At 57.7% G+C, this 17,738-nt stretch overlaps 1 protein-coding gene across 1 annotated transcript; it reads right to left on the minus strand.

Annotated features, from left to right (window-relative positions):
• Nucleotides 1-234: 234 nt before the first annotated feature.
• WNT10A (Wnt family member 10A) lies at nucleotides 235-11,770 on the minus strand. Its single transcript, XM_028092132.1, has 4 exons — nucleotides 11,658-11,770; nucleotides 10,340-10,602; nucleotides 3,226-3,605; nucleotides 235-732 (listed from the first exon to the last, which is right to left on the minus strand). The coding sequence occupies exons 1-4, from the start codon at nucleotides 11,768-11,770 to the stop codon at nucleotides 235-237; spliced, it is 1,254 nt and encodes a 417-aa protein (XP_027947933.1).
• Between the last annotated feature and the right edge of the window lie 5,968 nt (nucleotides 11,771-17,738).

The raw sequence follows: 17,738 nt of genomic DNA on the forward strand, positions 1-17,738 counted from the left end.
CCCCAGCCCAGCTGAGCTGTCCGAGGCGGGGACAAGGAGCGGGGAGGCGAATGGGTCCTTGGAGCCCACCGAAGTGGGGGGGGGGGTAGTCCAGGCAGGACTGGCCCGTCCCCTGATTGCAGATCTGACCCTCGGAGCCGGGAGGTTCCTATCGGATCAGATGGTCCGAGCTCCTGTCCCAGGAGCCTAGGCGACGCGGCCGGGGGGACAGGCTCTGGGAGGGGCGCCTTCGGCTCACTTGCAGACGCTGACCCACTCGGTGATGCGGCACTCCTCGCAGACGACGAAGCAGCACCAGTGGAAGCGGCAGTGGCAGCGCTCGCTGCGCGTCTGCCGCAGGATGTTGTGGCCGCGGCCGCAGCACATGCTGCCGCAGCCATCGGGGCCCGCGCTGCTCTTGTTGCACAGGCGGCCCACGGTGCCCGCCGAGTCCAGGCGCGGCTCGCGCTCGCAGAAGTCGGGCGACTTCTCGAAGTAGACCAGGTCAGCGGGGCTGGCGCGGCGCCGCGGCCCCGGCACGCCCGGGGCGGGCGAGGGGGCCCCCGCGGGGCCGGGCTCCAGCTGGCCGCCGTTGCGGTTGTGCGGCCGGATGAGCGTGGCGCGGTGGAAGCGGCTGCGCAGCAGCGCCCCCACGGCGCGGAACTCCGGCGTCACCTGCCAGCACGTCTTGAGCTGGCAGCTGCCTGACGTGCCGTGGCACTTGCACTTCCGCCGCATGTTCTCCATCACCGCCTGCAGAGGGAGGCACGGCGAGGGGTGACGCCCGCGGCCAGCCCCACGGCCCTCCTCCCAGCGCAGACACTGGCCTTCGAGAATCTCGGAGACTTCTGAAACCGACTCCCATGGAACAGAGGCAAAAGCCGAGGCTCGAAGCGGGGGGGCACGGGGAGGGGGGCAAGAGCACGGGGGTGGGGGCCGAGAGTAGGGTTGGGGGCGCACAGCTCCTGAGCCCGGCAGTCCGGAGAAGAACTCCGCCCGCTCTTCTGCTGCTCTCCCATCCACCTCCCACCAGGCCAGGTCCTGGGGGAATTCCCTCCTTTCCTCCCCTCCTCTCCTTCCCCAGCAGCTGCAGGGGGCCCTTGGGGCTGGAGGCTCTTGCTTCCTGAGGGGGGATCCCAGATCCTCAGGGAAATTCCCTCTCTTTCCATCCCTCAGGTGGGGGCCAGGAGCAGGGGGTGCTGGCCCCACTATATCCCCTCCCCAAAGCCTCTGGCCTCAATCCAGGCGTGAGTGGGGGCTGCGGGGAGTCTGAGAAAGCCCCTTTCCTCCTCTGGGCCCTGCAGCCCTCTGCAGGGAGCCTAAGGACCGGACAGAAACTGGGGAGACTCCTCTTTCCCCCATTATACTGGCTGGGGCTTATTCTGCCCAATGCTGAATGCCACGGTTCCTCCTAGGGAATAGTGAGCACCAACAGGGGCCAAAGGCTCTACCTGAATACGGAATGGGAACAGTCCCAGAGAACCAGACCCCCTGCGCAGTGAAAGTGAGAAGTCCCCAAACCTGCAAGGGAGGTAGTTACAGGAACACAACCTACCCACCCCCTGCCCAGCTCTCACCCTGCTCTAGAATCTCCTCCCAAAGAATCCCTTGACATTATCCTCACTAGAGAAACCAGAAGCAGTTGGCCACATCTTCCTTTCCCCAACTCCATTCCAGAACACACCGCAGACTGGGAGAGCAGTGCTCTGGGGCCCTCTAGCCTGGGCGGTTAGGGCCACAGGAGAGAGACCCTGCCCTCTGAGTCTTAAAGGGCTCCTCAGCTTGTAGGTGCAGCCTGTGGTGTTGGCACCACAGAGGAACCAGCCCAAGGCCTCCCCTGGCCAACAGCTCCAGAACATTTTCTTCCCACAGGCAGCAGCCATTAATTAACCAGTTTAACAAGGAGGAGGAGGCACTGTTTGGTATGGGCTGGGATAGTATGGAAGCTTGGGAAAAGAGCTGCACGAACAGGGCAGGGCTGGGTGGAAGCTGGATGTGACCCGAGGGTGGATATGCCTCAGTTTACTTCACCTCTAAGTCAGGATGGGAAGAGCTGAATCAGCTCCGAGTCCCTCTGGAAAGAGAAGGTGAACCGCCTGGGTTGAGAGGCCAGGAGCAAGGGGGATGAGGAAGAGCAGGTGCCAGCCAGAGCGAGGGGAAGGCAGAAACAAGGCCCGAGGGCAGGCCAGGCAGAGCCGAGAGAAGGGATGGGGGCTGAACAGCCAGGAAAGGAGGGTGCGGAGCTACCACGAGGGCTAAGGAGGCCTCTTAGTGGTGGCGGTCACACAGTGCAGACAAGGCCACAGAGCGAAAGAGCCCAGGCTCAGTGCTCAGCTGCCTGGTGACGAACCCTGAGGAAGACTCTACCACTTCCTCACCGGTTGCACCACCTTGGGCAAGCTTCTCCATCTCCCTGTACCTCAGTTTCCGTATCTGAACATAAGGCTAATACTAGGACCCTCATAGCTAGTTGTAGGGATTAAATAGGCCACTCTGCACTAAGGTGCTCCGGGCAGTGCCTAACACATAGGAAGGACTCCATAAATGCAGGCGATTATTGATTATTCCTTTCCTTCCTTCCTTCCTTTCTTTTTCTTCTTCTTCTTCTTCTTTTTTTTTTTTTTATGAATGACCTTTGAGGTAGTATGAACATTCAAAGGTAGGGAGAAAAAGGAGAAAGGCAACCATGCAACCGCCACACGGGGCCACGGTGCCCCCCCCCCAGGAACCTCCCCTTGCAGGAACCCCTCATTCTGCACAAAAAGCCTGGGAGAGGAGGTAGAGGATCACAGCATAGAACAGCACAGAATAATGGAACATTAGAGCTGGGCTGGGGCAGGGGGACTCAGGGATTGGGTGATCCAGTTCAACTTTCTTGCTTTATAAGGGGAGGCGACAGAGTGGCAGAGCAGGGCCAAGGCCCAGGAGGCCCTGACTGCAGCCCAGTGCCCCCTCCACTGCTCACCACAAAATAATGAGAGGAGCAGGCTGCTCAGCAGAGGGGGAGTTGATCCAGGGCAGGGCCCCCGGGGTTTCATCCCTGCATTCCCAGCCTAGTCCAGTGCCTGGCACACAGTAGGTATCCAATGCATGTTTGATGACTGGATTAGGCAGGGGCAATGAGAAAGCTGCTGAGCTAGGGCTAGTGGTGTGGTCCCCAGAGGAGAGGTAGGCCTGGTGGGGGAGGGGAGGAGCCCTAGGCAGAGGGATTTGGAGCAGGCCCAGGCGGGTGGGTGGGGCTCTCACCTGCCTCCCAACTCGGTTGTTGTGGAGCCTCATGCGCGCGTGGATGTCTCTGTGAGGCTCCCGGGAGTCCAGAAAGTCCTTAGAGAAGCGCTCCCCGAAGCCCACGTCGGGGCTACAGCCGCCCCACTCCCAGGAGTCCTGCAGGCCCGGGCTGGCAGGGGGCAGGGCTGGGTGTTCCGGGACCCCGTGGCTCAGGCCCTTACCGCGCTGCAGCGCGTCCAGCTGCAGGCGGTGCAGCTTCCTGCGGAAGGCTTCCTCGTCCCCGCGCCGGGAGGCGTCGCAACCGCACGCCCTCAGTTTGCCCAGGGCGCAAGCATTGGACACCGCGTGCACAACCCCGGCGGCGGCGATGGCGTAGGCGAAAGCGCTCTCTCGAAAACCTGAGGGTGGAGATCCAGGACACAGGCTCTGGGGGGCGTCAACGTCTCATCCATCTGCCCTCCCTGCCCACCCTTCTTACCACAAGAGGGAGAAACCGAGGCCCAGTGTTGGGGGAAGGTCTGGTACAAGGACACAGACTCAAAGAGGGGCAGAAATCACCCCCAGAAGTTCGGGGTGCAGGGTGGAGGGGGGAGGGGAGGGAGGGTTACATCACCCTTAGCAAGCTCAGAATTCGTGTCTACCTCTCTCCTGTTGGACAGAAAGTATCTGGTAAACATTCTTTTGAAGATCAGGGACTTAAGCTATTACCTCTCATGAGATGTTTGCAATTTAAAAATAAGCCTGCAGAAAGAAGGCAAAATTTAACCTAAAAAAATAAATCATTCGTGATGGACTTCCAGGCCCCAGAAGATGCTAATGGGCAGAAGGGTAAGTAAGAGGAGATGGGGTCCTCCTAAAGCTCCCGGCCCCAAGGTTGCCTGCCTGGTGCCACCCCCTTCAGCCCACTACAGAACACTTTCTCATGGCAGTGGGTCTAGGTCAGCTGAAGGGGTTGTTGGAGGAATGCTGGAAGTCAGCCCAGTGCCCTGCAGTAGTGTTGAAAGTTGAGAGGGAAAGGTGAACTAAGGCAGACACCTTCCTTGAGATGCTCGGGGGGCACAAAGACCCTGATGAACAAAGACCCCACTCTCAGGGGCACAGGACTTGTCTACACTACTTTTCTCCTCAGTGTTTCCCAGCCTGAGCCATCCTTTGGGAAGGCCCTGGTAGGTCTGGGCCTCCCTGGCAGGGGGAGGTCTGCTTGCAGAGGAAGCTCTGGCTCCTGGACCCACAAGTGGCTTCTGGCTTATTCTGCATCTGACAAGGGACCAGCCAGCAGCATTTTCTGGTACAAGTCTCTGACCAGCCTCTGAAACCAAGAGAATGTGGGCAGTGGGAGAAGAAGCCAGGAGCAATCATAGCCTGCACATGAAGAGGAGACCTCACCTGTGCCGTAGGCACCTGTTGGGGGAAGCCCAGACCCTGGCAAGAGACTGAAGGCTTGCAGGAGACCAGAGATTCAGAGGAAAAAACTCTGGGTCCTTCCATCCTAGCATCAAAGACTGGGAGGATGTGCTCTGGGAGTTCCCACAGACCTCAGAGAGCCAACCAGGACTGGACCCCAATCCTGCACCCCCCATGCTCACCCTCAGCATCACAGGGTCCTGTCCTCCGGTCCTTACCTAGCCACCACCCCCCCAAATAGAAGAGAAAGTGTGCAGTAGTTAAAAGCATGAACTCTGGAGCCAAATTGTCTGGGTTCAAATCTTAGCTCTTCCACTTACTAACTGTTAATAACGACATGACCTTGGCCAAGTGACTTGACCTCTGTGCCTCAGTTTTCTCATCTGTAAAACAAGATTGTTATTATCTGCTTCACTGTTGTCCCAAAAATGGAATTAGTTAGTAAATTTCAAATACTTAGAAGAGCACCTTACTCATGGTAAGTACTGCACAAACATTAGCTATTTTTTGAAGTTCTTCATGTTCTCTCATTCCATTCACTAGAGTTGCAGTTTCAGGCCATTGGTTCTTGTTTCCCCCAATCATGGACAGAGCCCAGCAGCTCATGACCCACTTTAGGATAAATCACATGGGCCACCAGAAGCCCGAGAAGCAGGCCATCCCTCTCTATCTTCTCTCTCGGTTTGTGGCATCTCAGGACCTTTTCTGTAAGGAGCCCAGCTATTAGCAGACAGGAGGGGATGAGGATTGGGTGGGAGCCTTTTAAAGGGCTGTTGGGAATTGGTGGGAGTTGCAGAGGAGTAGACGCTGACATGGGAGTGGGGCCCAAGGGAAAGGAGGGGAGACCCAAGTCCCTAGGGAACATACCCTGTGTTTATCCCCTGCCTTTTAGCTGTGGAACTCTCAGCACTTCCCCTATTGCTAGGGGGCTCATCAGCCCACTGCTAGGACAAATGGCAATACTCAGACCTTCAGAAGCAGCCCAGGCCTCAGAAATCATCCCCCCCAACACACACACACACACACACACACACACACACACACACACACAGTGGAAAAGGGAGATGCCCAAGGTCACAGGGTTATGCAGCAGACCCAGACCCAGCTCTCTCAGTTCCCAGGCCTGGTAACTTCCTGCTAAAGGACATTTGGCTCTAGGGAAGACATGTTCCTGAGTAAAAAACCCAGGTCATTCAGGTCCCAGTTCCTAAGGCCCTATCTACGCATGCCACCAAGAAAGAGCAAGAGCCTGGTCCAGGGGGATGTGCTGGGCCAATCACCATCTTCCAGGCTCTGTTACATTCAGAGGCAGGCCCAGAGGAGTCTGGAAAAATGTAGTTCACAATCTACAGAGAACACCCCTACCTACCACAGGCAGCTAAAGACACCATGCCAGGGCCTCTGGCCACTGTCACAGCCACGTGTAGGGGTGGCCAGGCAGGGCTTGTGTGACCAACTTCTGCTCCTAGCATCCAGGATTCAGAGAAGTCCAGCCTCCTGGGTCTGCCCCCAGCTCCCACTCAGGGCCCCAGTTTCGGTCCTGGCCCCGACTGTCTGGGGCAGACGGCGCTGTGCCATCTGACCAGCTGGAGGGGGAGAGGGGTGGGGCCGTGGCCAGCTGGGCTGCCTGGAGCATGGTGGGGGGGGGGCTTGTTAAGACGCACAATTAGCCGTCCTGCCTTTGATCTGGGACAGGGACTGCCAGCATCTAAGTGGAGTCAGCTGCTGCTCCAGGCCAGTGGCCAGGATGGGGCTGGGGGAGGAGATTTGGAGGGCAGGGTAGCATGGAGGAGAGGGGATTCAGGAGCCAGTGGGAACCAGGAGGGGTCAGAGAAGCTTGAGCCCCGCCTATCTGAGTCAAAGAGTGAGGCAAGCGGAGAGATCTGGTCTCCATCCCCTCCATGCAAATAATCTGTGCACGCTCCTGTGCCTGGGCTGAGAGAGAGAGAGAGAGAGAGAGAGAGAGAGAGAGTTGTGTGCATGTGGGAACACTTAGGGGGAACACTGAATGTGGCTACACGTTTGCACAAACAGAGGTAGGTGTTTGTGTGTGTGTGTATACATGTCAGTTTCATTTCTTGGACTACTCCTCCGTTGTACCACTCACTTCTGGACACACCGTGGGAGACCCTGGTGGCTTGGTAGCTTAGGGAGGCAGTATGGCAGGGGGTTGAGAGCGATCTCTAAAGTCAGCTAGGCTGCATTTGAGTCCTGGCTGTATAGCTCCCTTAGAAGCTGCGTGACCAATGGCAAGTTACCCAACCTCTCATTGCTTCACTTGTAAAATGAGGATACTAATAGGAGCCATTGCATGGGGATTGTTTGAGAATATTAAAGTATAGATAAAGTGCTTTAGAACAGTGCCAAGCAAACAGCAAGTACTTAATATGTATTAGCTAATTTATCGGGGGCTATTTGAATAATGGAACTTTAGGAGATCCTGGGATATGATTGCCTGAGGCTCTGTCTCCCTATCTGCGTGCTACCACTCACCCCAAGCCTGGAGGCCTAGGCATAGAACCAATGCTCCTCAAGGGTGACCGTTAAAGGGAGGTGGGAGAAGAAAAGAGCCAGAAAAGAAAAGAGAACAGAAGCTGGACTCTCAAACTGTGGGCTTCCATTGGGCTGAGAGCCTGGCTGGGCTGCAGGGCCTCATGCCCCCTCTCTTTCCATCCATTCCAGATGGGTCTTGGCCTTGGGAGAGGGCAGTAATAACCTGTGTGGGCGCTCCTAGGACCTGCTGCTTGAATCTCCTACACTTGCCTCCACCAGCCTCTCCCTGGCCCCTCCTCCCTTTCCACTCCATTGCCCCTGTATCCGCATCCCTCCCTGTGAGAGAAGGACGGGTGCTCTAGTTCTCACAATGAGGGGTTCCCCTCTAGATGGGCTGCCCAGCAGGTACTAATTGTCTGGGTGTTCAGAACAAAAAGCTGGGGATATCATTGCCCTGGCCCTTAGGTCAGAGCAGCCCCTGGGTTGGGGACCTTCCCACAACTTTTTTTTTTTTAATTCTAACCCCCCCACCCCCGAGAGGCCTCTCTCCCTGTCTCCTACCCACCTAGGTTCTAGCACCCTGTCATGTCGTCTCCTGGACTGGGTAAAGCCCTATCACATGTCCTGCCTTCCCAAGTTTGTCCACTCCAGGTGTTCAAGCACCCTTCCCTCCTACACTGGAACCTCATCCCTTCACCCAATCCATTTCAGGGGAGATGCCAGGACAATCAGATGGCAGTAACAGCATTAAGGTGGAAGGCCCCAGGGACCACCTCCTCCCAGCAGTCTTTAAATTTTCGACATGGCAGAACGCACCTTTAAGAGAATCCCACTGGGTTGGAAGAGGGGTCAGCACCCTGTATTCCACTTGGGGGAAACGGGTCACCTGACCCCACATGGGACAATTCACAACTTGAAAAGAAGGGAGACTGGGGGGATGGACCTAGTCCAGGGACTAGCTGCCACCAAGAGTGGCCCCGTAGAATTCAAACTTAGCTAGTCCTTGAGGTGATGGGCCAAGGCAGATAACCCCATAGGTGGGTGAAGGGTGAACCCAGATATGGAGTGAGGGAAGGGTTGTAATGGTGGCCGGTGGAGGGAGAAAGTGGCAATTTCTTCCAGAGGCCCAGAGGCCCCTCCGAGGAGGGAGAGGTAGAAAATGGGGTGTCGCAATGCGGGAGCAGAAGCCACCTAGGTAGGACAGTGTTCCAAGGCCAAAGGAAGGAGCCCAGCCCCCCTGCCAGAGCCCAGGAGCGGCTGTCCCGCCCCTTCCCCCCCGCGCTGGGCACCGCCCCGCCCTGGCTAGCCCCGGCAAGTCTCCCCCCTCCACCCCTAACCTTCCCCCCCCCACCGGGTCCCCCCAGCTCACCTCCCGCTTATTAAACTACAGGTGAACCCGGGAGCGCCTGGCGCTGCGCCAACCCCGCGCGCTTCCACCTCTCCGAACTCACCCCTGAGCTTCAAAGACCCCACGTCCTCCACCGGACCACACGGGCCTCACGCGGGCGAAGTAATCAGGACGCGTGGGTTCACTCTCTCTAGAGGGGACAGGAGGCCCAGAGGGGAAGAGGGGACACCGTGGCCGGGAAGAGGGATGAAGAGCTTGCCTTGCCTTGCCTCACCCGAAGCGGCAGGGGTGAGAACCTCAGCGCCTGTCAACCCCGCCCCCCCCCCCCCCCCCCGCTAGCAGAACCCAAAGCAAGGGCTCCGGCGCCCTCACCGCGCCCCCTCCCCAGCGCTGGAGGGAACCCGGGGCGTCGGGGAGCGCACAGGTCATCTAGAAACCCGGAGTGGGCGCGGGCGCGGGCGCGCGGGGAGAGGCACAGGCCTGGAAAGAGGCACAGGCCCGTCCCGTGGCGTGGGCGAGCGCGGGCGGCCGGGGCGGGGCGGGTAGCCCGGCCGGGGTCCCCCGCAGCCGCCGTCTGCCGGCCTGCGGGGCTCAGGCGCGGCGGGGCGGGCGGGGCGGGAGCGCGGGGCAGGGGCGGGATGGCGGGGGGCGCCCCTTGGAGAGCCGCGCGGCTCGGGCCAGGAGCCGTCTGCCGCGGCCCGCGGGGATTAGTTCGCGGCTGCATGCCGCCACACGCGTCGGGCTGGGCTCGGCCGGGTAGAAACAGCGCCCCGGGCGCGCGGGGGAGGGAAGGGGGAGGGCGCGCGGGGGCGGGGCGGGCGGCGTGGGGCTGGGCTGCGGGAGGCTGCGATGGCCCCTGACTTGGGGGCCCCTGGGGATGCAAGGAGGGGTCCTGGTGAAAAGGGAGAGTCCCCGGCTGGCCGAATTCTTTCTGAAATTAGGGTACCTTAGAATCTGACTCTTCCAGAAGCCTCTAGGCCGCAAGGCCACAGGGTATAGGAGTACCCCTCTTCCTCCACTGTCAACTGAGAATTGGACAAGTCCCAAGGAGCCAGGTCCCCACACTGTCCCACTCAAGAAGCTGAGAGGAAAGATAGATAACCCCCATCTTCCCCAAAAGACCTAAGTCAAGGCCTAAGATCTCAGGGCCCGAAGTGGTTGTGAACAGAAAGGAGTGACGAAAGCTCCTGCCATCTCCAGCCCAAGCTACTCTAGGAGTCGTCAGGGTGGGCCCTGGGTCACCCAGAAGACCCAGAGGGAGGACAGGGAGTGGGCTGTGGCTTCTCTGGGCTGTGAAGGGAAGAGGGATTGGCAGAGCTGTCAGGCCTGCTGGGCAGGAGGCATGCACACACCCAGTGCCTCTGATTCAGAGAAGGTTCTCGGGGGCGGCGGGAATGACACAGAGGCTGGTGGTGTACCCTGCCGGGAAGAGCTTCTACAGAAGTACAGACATTTTACCTGCCCAGGCTTCCCTCACCAACACCGTTTGGCAAAAGTCCTTAACGCTGGCTCTGGGCACCTTATCCTAGGCTCTCCATCCTAAATGCTGTTTACTAGGTAGAGGGTATATTGAGGAAGGTGACAGATGTGGATGTTTCCTGGGCCTGAGATATATAGTGTCAATGACCAGGCAGGATAACCCAGGAGTCAATTATCAGGCATGGAACCTACTACCCTCAGCCCATGCAGCGCAGGCTGGAGACACCTCTGCCTGTTTGGCCCTCGTGGACTGCCCAAGACCAGAAAGGAGCAGTATGGCTGGTAGATGGGCACCTGTGTGTGTGGGGGGGGGTTGCCAGCTTGAGGGAGTGGGTTGGGGATGGTTGGCTTTTGGGGTGGAGGTGTTGGATGGGTGCGCAGAAGGGCAAGGGTGAGGGGGGCAGCTACCTCTGCTGAAGATGGGACTCTCGTAGGGGATCTTGTTGCGAGTCTCCAGACTGGAGCAGTTCCAGCGCTGGTCCCGGAACTGGTGCTGGCACTCATGGATGGCGATCTGGATGCCCTGGATGGCGGAGGCAGCCACGTCAGGGTGGCGCACACACACTTCCATCTGCCTCCTGCTCAGGCCCGGCAATGTCAGGCACACTGTGTTGGCATTGAGCACGGGCTCCGGGGGGAGGCGGAGGCCCAGAATGTCGTTGGGTGCAGACCTGCAGGCGGTGGGGTGTGGGTGTGGGTGAGTGTTTTGGGGAGCTAGGAGGGCCCCACTTAGCAATTTACACTCTGTCCCAAAGGCCATAGTCCCTCTGTTCCAACCTCTTCTTCTAAAGGTTAGGCCTATAGGTAGGTTCCTAAAGCATTCTCCTGTTCTGGGTCCTCTCATCATCATTTCCTCCACCACCACCTGCCCAGCTGCACACCCACACAAGTTAACGTGTAAATGCACACACATCCAAAATACCTGTGCACACAGTATTTCATAAGTACATCCTGAGGCAGAGATGCTCACATAAGTAGCGTTCCCCAGGAGACCACTCCCAACGCATGTTTCAGACAGTCCCATTCACACAGACATACTTCTGCACACATTGAGGGGGCCACACAGACCCAGGAACACTTATACGCATGCACACTTCAGACAGAGGTATACACACAGACACTCACAAGCATGTACATGTGCGCATCTTAACATATATCAATCTGTAAGCTCTCAGTCACATACATGTGCACACACAGACTGCTGTTTACAACATAACTACCAGGGTTCACAAAATTACAGACACATACACACACACACACACACACGCACACACACACTGAGAACCCTTCCAGCTTCAGTGTCTCAGTGACCCCACCTGAACTACTCCCTTCCAGCCCCCCACCCATGCCCCTGCCTGGGAGTGATCTCCAAGATGGAGCAAGGCAGTTTGAGCTTTCTCCTGGGGTGAGGGTGCATGCCCCCAGCCTGGCATGGACTCCAGGTTGGCACTTGTTTCCCCCCCACACACACATACACACACCTCCTCTTCTAGTAGGCCTTCACTTTCCTGGGCACTCACTGCCTTGTCTCCCTAGACTGCCCAGATTCTGTCACCAGTTCAGCCCCCTCCTGTGAGGGCAGTGTCTTTCATTGGGTACCAGCACTTTCCTACGACACTGTCCCTCCCTCCTTCCAGGGTCCCCTGCCCCGACGGGAGCACCAGAGGCCCCCCGTGGCTGGGGGTCCCAGCTCTCCAGGAGGGCGGGGCATACGGTGAGGGCTCACCTGGGCACGGCGGCAGCCAGCAGCAGTAGGAAGAACAGGAGCGCGCAGAGCGCGGGCCGCGGCTGGGGCCGAGGTCGGAGCCGCAGCCAGGGGCAAGGGTGGGTGCTGCCCATGGCGCGCGGGCCGTCACGGGCCAGCAGTGGGGGGCTCACAGCCCGGCGGGACCGGCGGGCCAGGGGCGACGGCGCATGATCCGCGGGGGTCGGGGCGGCTGCGACACACAGCTCCAACTCGGGTCACGGCTCCGGGAGCAGACGGCGCCCGCCTCCCCGCTCCATGGGGCAGCGCCCCCGGGCACCGCCCTCGGGGTGGGGGGGCGGGCGGGCGCACCGGGCACCTCCTGGCACAGGGGTCCAGGGAATTTCCCGAGGCCCCCCTGCGACAACTCCTGGTACCTCTCGAGGGTGGGGGGGGCCCGGAGGTGCTGCGGGCTGGGGGCGAGAGGCTGGGGTGCCGGGGAGCCCCCCAGAGCAGCGCCGCGAGCCTGCACTTCCGAGGGCGTGCGAGGCGGGCGGGGGGGGAGGTTGTGGGGGGGCGGCGCTGTCTGTGCCCGGCCCCACCGCCCAGAGAGTGAGTGACTGTCCCGGCTCGGGGAGCTCTGCCGCCTCCCCTTTCCTCCCCCCAGCCCCCGCCCGAGTGTCTCAGGGCTCTACCCCAGGTGACGTCACGACGGGGGGGTGGAGGCGTGTATGGGTCCTGAGGCCACTGCGTCCGCTCAGGACTCCGGGTGGGAGCGGCGGTGGGAGGGCGGGGGAAGGAGAGGTGTTGGGGGGTCTGTACGCGCGTGCACGTGGAGGTGCCAGTGCCAGGGCGCGCTGGTTTGTGTAAGAAGCTGTGTGTTACTGGGAAGTGTGTGTGTCTGGCCGGGACACAGCTGCCGGGGAGCAGTCCTCCCCAATACACACACCTGCAGGGGCTGGAGGGGAGGGGCTGTCCCCCCCCCCCCCCGCTTGCCTCTCCCACCTCAGGAGGGACTTCCCAGGCTTGGCTGGTGTGGCAGGTGTTGGGGGGTCCTGTAAAGGGGTTTGGCAGCCTCTGGATTTTGCTCTTCTTCCCGGTGTGACCCTAAACAGGTGCCTCGTGCACACTGAACCACCCTCTGCCCCTTTGTGAAATGAGGTTACTGAGGCCCACCTCATCTAGTCAGTGAGCCAATGAAGGTAAAAACGCTGGGACTCCAGTAAATGCTTGTTTGGGAGCAGAACTCCTTGGGGTGACACACCCTGGGAGAGGGATTAGTGAGTCCTTTAATTCCAAAAGTATGCTTTGGGGGTCATCTTATTTTGTCCCTTTTTATTTCACAAGAAAATAATGAGGCTCAGAGAGGGCCATGACTTACTCAAGGTCACACAGCAAATTAGTCCAAGAGCTAGAACTGAGCCCAGTTCTCTTGACCCTGAGCATAGTAGCAGTGGCCCCCACACTGAGGGTTACTTGCCTGGGCCTTCCTGCAGATGCTCCAGATCTTGCCCTGGTCCTGCTACCTGTACTTGGTCCCCTGGGAGCCACCCCAAACCAGACTCCGAGCTCAGGCCCACTCCTCTCCGGGATTTTCCTCTTGTCCTCCCGCCCCGCTGAACACTGAGCTCATCTCAGTATGGGGTTAGTGTACTAGACCCGGGCAAGGGCCTGAGAAACCAGAGGGCTGGGGAGAGAGGCTCTGTTTCTGGTTCCAACCTGGGCCCTAATAGTGAATCCTGCCCCCACTGTGGCCTTAGCATCCTACTCTGTAAAATGGGCGCAAGTCTTCCACTCTATACACACACCTCCTTCCCAACCTCAGTGTCCTCTCCTGGTTTAAGGACAAACTCTGGGCTCTGAGACAAAAGGGGCCCATTCCTGGAATTGCCCATCCCTGGGGAATTGGAGAGGGGTGGGGCCTTCCCTGTCCCCAGACTGTCAGGTGGTGGGGGCAGCCTGAGCAACAGCAGGCTGACGGCATCCTCCCCCCCTCCTTTCCCCCATCTCTGCCGGCAGCCACTGCAGCTGTCAGGAATTAAGGGCTTGAGGCTGCTGGGGGTGGGGGTGGGGCAATGGGGGGAGCAGTCTGGCTGGACAGCAGGAAAACAGCCGGGGGCAGGAAGCAGTCTGCGTCAGCCAGAGCCTTGTTTGACCCTGGCCGCCCCCTGCCCTCCCCACTCTCCTTTGCCATGCTGCAAGGGCAAGGACAGCTTGGGATTAGAGTTCAGGAAGAGTATGGTGAAGGCTAGGGCAGGACCAGACTTAGCACGGGAAGGAGGCAATGAGCCTGGGCTGAGAGAGGGCACCACCACAGGGACAAGCCAGGCTGGGGAGTCAGGTGCCCATTGGCTGTTGGGGAAACTGAGGCACAGAAGGGATTAGGAAGAGGCCCAAGATGGGACAGGGAATTCGTTCATGACTTCCTTACTCCCTGGGTAGAGCTCACACTAGCCTTTCCATGCTTGAGGCATCATATGTATTCCCTGGGGTAGGCCATTGTGGGGAATACCGATTCTGGGTCCCATGCAGCTGAATCAGCCCATCCAGGGGCAGGGCCTAGGGGTCTGCATTTCTAGTTGGTATCTCAAGTGATTTTCATGAGGACCACATCTGCTGAGCTGCTTGAGAGGTCAATTTTTTTTTCCTTTCACCTGCCGAGGGAAGGTTTCTTCATCCCCACCCCCCCCCACTCTACTGCTCATGAAATATAGAGGTGTAAAAGAGAAGGAGAAGTCCCTTTCTTTGAAAACCCCAGGAGGCAAATAATGATTTTCAAGTCTTGTTTGCACTGGGACATAGTTCTGGCCTGATGTCATGAGGGTCTAAAAGTGCCCAAGCCTGGGGCACTTCTCAGTGCAGGGAGGAGAGGGCATATGTAGGCACAGGAGCTTGGCATGTGGGGAGAGGAGGCCCAGAAAGAGTGTCTGCAACTGGCACCCCAGTCCCAAATGACCCCTGCCATGGGCAAGCCCCTATCAGCAGCCCCCAGACCCCACCCTGGCCCTGCCCTGGGCCCTGGCCCTCAGCCCAGCCCCAGCCCCCGCAGCCACCAGCTGAGACCACAATTATAGGGGCCACTGGGGGTGGGGGGAGCACCAAGGATGAAAGGCAGCGCAGAGAATGGTTCCAGCTGTGGCAACTCTGGAGGAGGTTGCAGGGAAGGGAGGGCGAGGGGAGGCACCAGGGTGAGAACAGGTGGGACCCTCACGGCCCCAACCCAGACCAGGCCAGGCTCAGTCCCGAGGTTCTGCAAGAGAAGTCTATCTCGGTGAAGAGGAGAGGGAAGGAGCCCCAGACCAAAAAGGGAGCTCTTTGTCTTATCCTCAGGCCTCAGGGACCAGAGCCCCTCCGTAAGGTAAGGGGATTAACTTGCTGCTTTAGTCACCCAAACTCCTTGTGGGTCATTGGAAGGAGGGGGAAATGAGCCCTTGGCCTTAGGCTGATCATGGGCTTTCCAGTAGCTTCCCCACCATCTGCCTGCATTCTGGCTGTTCCTGATGTGGTCATGCACACATCTGGGGCGCCTCTGTGCTCTTCCCCCAACTCCCCGGTACCACATGTCCCCCACCACTCAGTCAGCAGAGAACCTTCATGGCTCAGACTGTGCCCTGGGCTGAGCTGCTGGGTGAGCAAGGGGGTGGTGGTAAGGGGGCATTTCTGAGCTCTGGGCCTAGCCTTCTCCCAAGGCAATGGTGCAAGAGCGTAGAGCTATCTCTGAGCTTAGAGATGACCAAGATAATGGTCAAAATGGTGCCTCTCAGGACAAGGCTCTGACCCTTCACAGAGGGCATTTCCCAGACTTCTGCTGAGCTTGGTCACAGAAGATGGACCACTAGCATACAACTAGCAGTTTGAAGATCGCAACGCCCTCTTACGATGTCCTAAAAAGCTATCAGGGGCGCCTGGGTGGTTCAGTCATTAAGCATCTGCCTTTGGCTCAGGTCATGATCCCAGGGTCCTGGGATCGAGTCCCACATTGGGCTCTCTGTTCCGCGGGAAGCCTGCTTCTCCCTCTCCCACTCCTCCTGCTTGTGTTCCTGCCCTCACTATGTCTCTCTCTGTCAAATAAATAAATAAAATCTTTAAAAAATAAAAGAAATAAAAAGCTATCAGGCACCGCCATTTTTGATGGGAAACTGAGGCTCAGAGAGATTAACTGACGTGATCAAGGTCCAGCTAGCAAAGTAAGCCTTTTTTTTCACTGTATCATGCTACTTCCTCTGAATTCCTTTTAACCTGACTGGGGTGGTGTCAGTTCATGCCACTGCCTCAGTTTCCTTCTGTGGCATCATGGAAGAGTCCAGCATCACCCACTCTACCCCACTCACCAGGACCTGGCAATAGAGACCGGGAGGCAAGTGTCCCAGCCCTAGGTCCGGGTCAGCCCCAGAGGTCCCAGACAGTCTGGAACCCTAGCAGCTTGACCCAAGCTGTCCATGGGTCTCCTTGTTTCCTTTCATCCTACCTTCTCCTGCCCACGGCTCTCTGAGCTCCCCAGATGTCTTGCAGGTCCTGTCTGTTAGGCCCAGTTAATAGGGACGCTGGGCTCTGTGCACCCTCTTGTGGTCTCTGAGAGAAGTGCAGGATTTATTTATTTATTTATTTATTTATTTATTTAGCGTATTGAACCCAGCTCCGGGGAAGGCTGAGCTGTGAATATATATAAACCCCACCCTTAGGGAGCTTCCTTTCTCCTCCATGTGATGCCACGATGCCAATTCCACTCTCCCCCTTGGTAAGTTATCCAAACCCCCTTGAGTAGAGAGGTTCTGAGTCCAGATTCTCCATGACACTTCCCTGAAGCCCGGACTTTTGATCTAAGAGGGCCAGGAGGAGGCAGGAAGGAAAAGTCAGACGCCCTTTCCTTCCCACTGCCGCCTGATACCCCCTCTCCATACATGCCTCACTCTGGGGTCCCGACGTGATTCTCGAAGGCTGAACCAGGCTAGGTCAAGAGGTGGATGTGGAGCCTTTGTGGGGAGGGAGGACAGATGCACTAGAAGGCATGGTTAAGGTCTGTTACATCCAGGATGAGTTCCCCTTCCTTGTTTCATTTGAAAAACTCTCCTCTCCTCCCTGTGCCCCCAATACCTGTGGTCTTGGGTGGGTGGGTGGGGAGAGCACCAGTCCCAGTCACAGTAATACATCTTCCTGGATGGTTATTGGTTTGGGGATGGGCAAGTGACCCACACTGACCAAATCAGGGTCTTCCTTAAGACTTTTGCTGGGAAAGCCATTCCTTTTTAGACCAGCTCTAAGAATGTGGGCATCGGGCTGACATATAAAGTCTACCTGCAGCAGGAGGTAATGAGGACAGTATGAAAAGAAGAGCAGAGATAAGCTAGAAACTATAGATGTGAGGATGGTGATGAGGGAAGAAGGCAGGGGAGAAAGACCTAGGACATTGTTTGGGCCACTGGGTTCAGTTGTGCTTGAATTCAGTCTTACCTCTGGACTTTCCAGGTAATTAATTCTCTTTTTAATTATTTTTCCAATAATTCATTCCTTTGGCCTAAGCTAGTTTGAGTTGGGTACCTTCATTTGCAACCAGGGTCTGCCCTGAGAGTATCAGCTCTCTATCCCCACTCCCACAGTAACTGCCATTTATTACATATAAGCTTGACATAATTATTGTGCCAAATGTTGTGCTAAGTGCTTTTCATGTCTCAAAAAAATTCCTCCCCACGATTCTATGATGATGTGAATGGGTTATGACAGTGTTGCCACTTTCCCATTGAGAGACAGAATCTATTTGCCCTTCCCTTGAATTTTGACTGGTTCTGTGACTTGTGTCAACCAATAGCGAGTGACAGCAGTGCTGTGTAACTTTCAAAGCTGGACCTTCAGGAGTTTCTGCCTTGACATTCAACGCAATCTATTTTGAAAGCCAGCCTGAAGTCTGATGACACTAAAGCCACCATGCTGTGAGGAAGCCCAAGCTAGCCACACGGAGAGGAGCATGGAGGAGCCTCAGGGCACTAGACACATATGAGGAAAGCCTCTTCAACTGTCCAGCCCAGCCCAGCCATCGCAGGAGTGAAGGACCGAGTGAAGGACCACAGACAATAGTTCTGCCATAAGGAGCAGAACCACCAAGCTGAATTCTGGCAAATTCGTAAT

This window comes from Eumetopias jubatus, unplaced genomic scaffold (genome assembly GCF_037043125.1).
Source record: "Eumetopias jubatus isolate StellerSeaLion01/CBP00866 unplaced genomic scaffold, mEumJub1_p1.0 scaffold_3, whole genome shotgun sequence".
Lineage (NCBI taxonomy): Eukaryota > Metazoa > Chordata > Mammalia > Carnivora > Otariidae > Eumetopias > Eumetopias jubatus.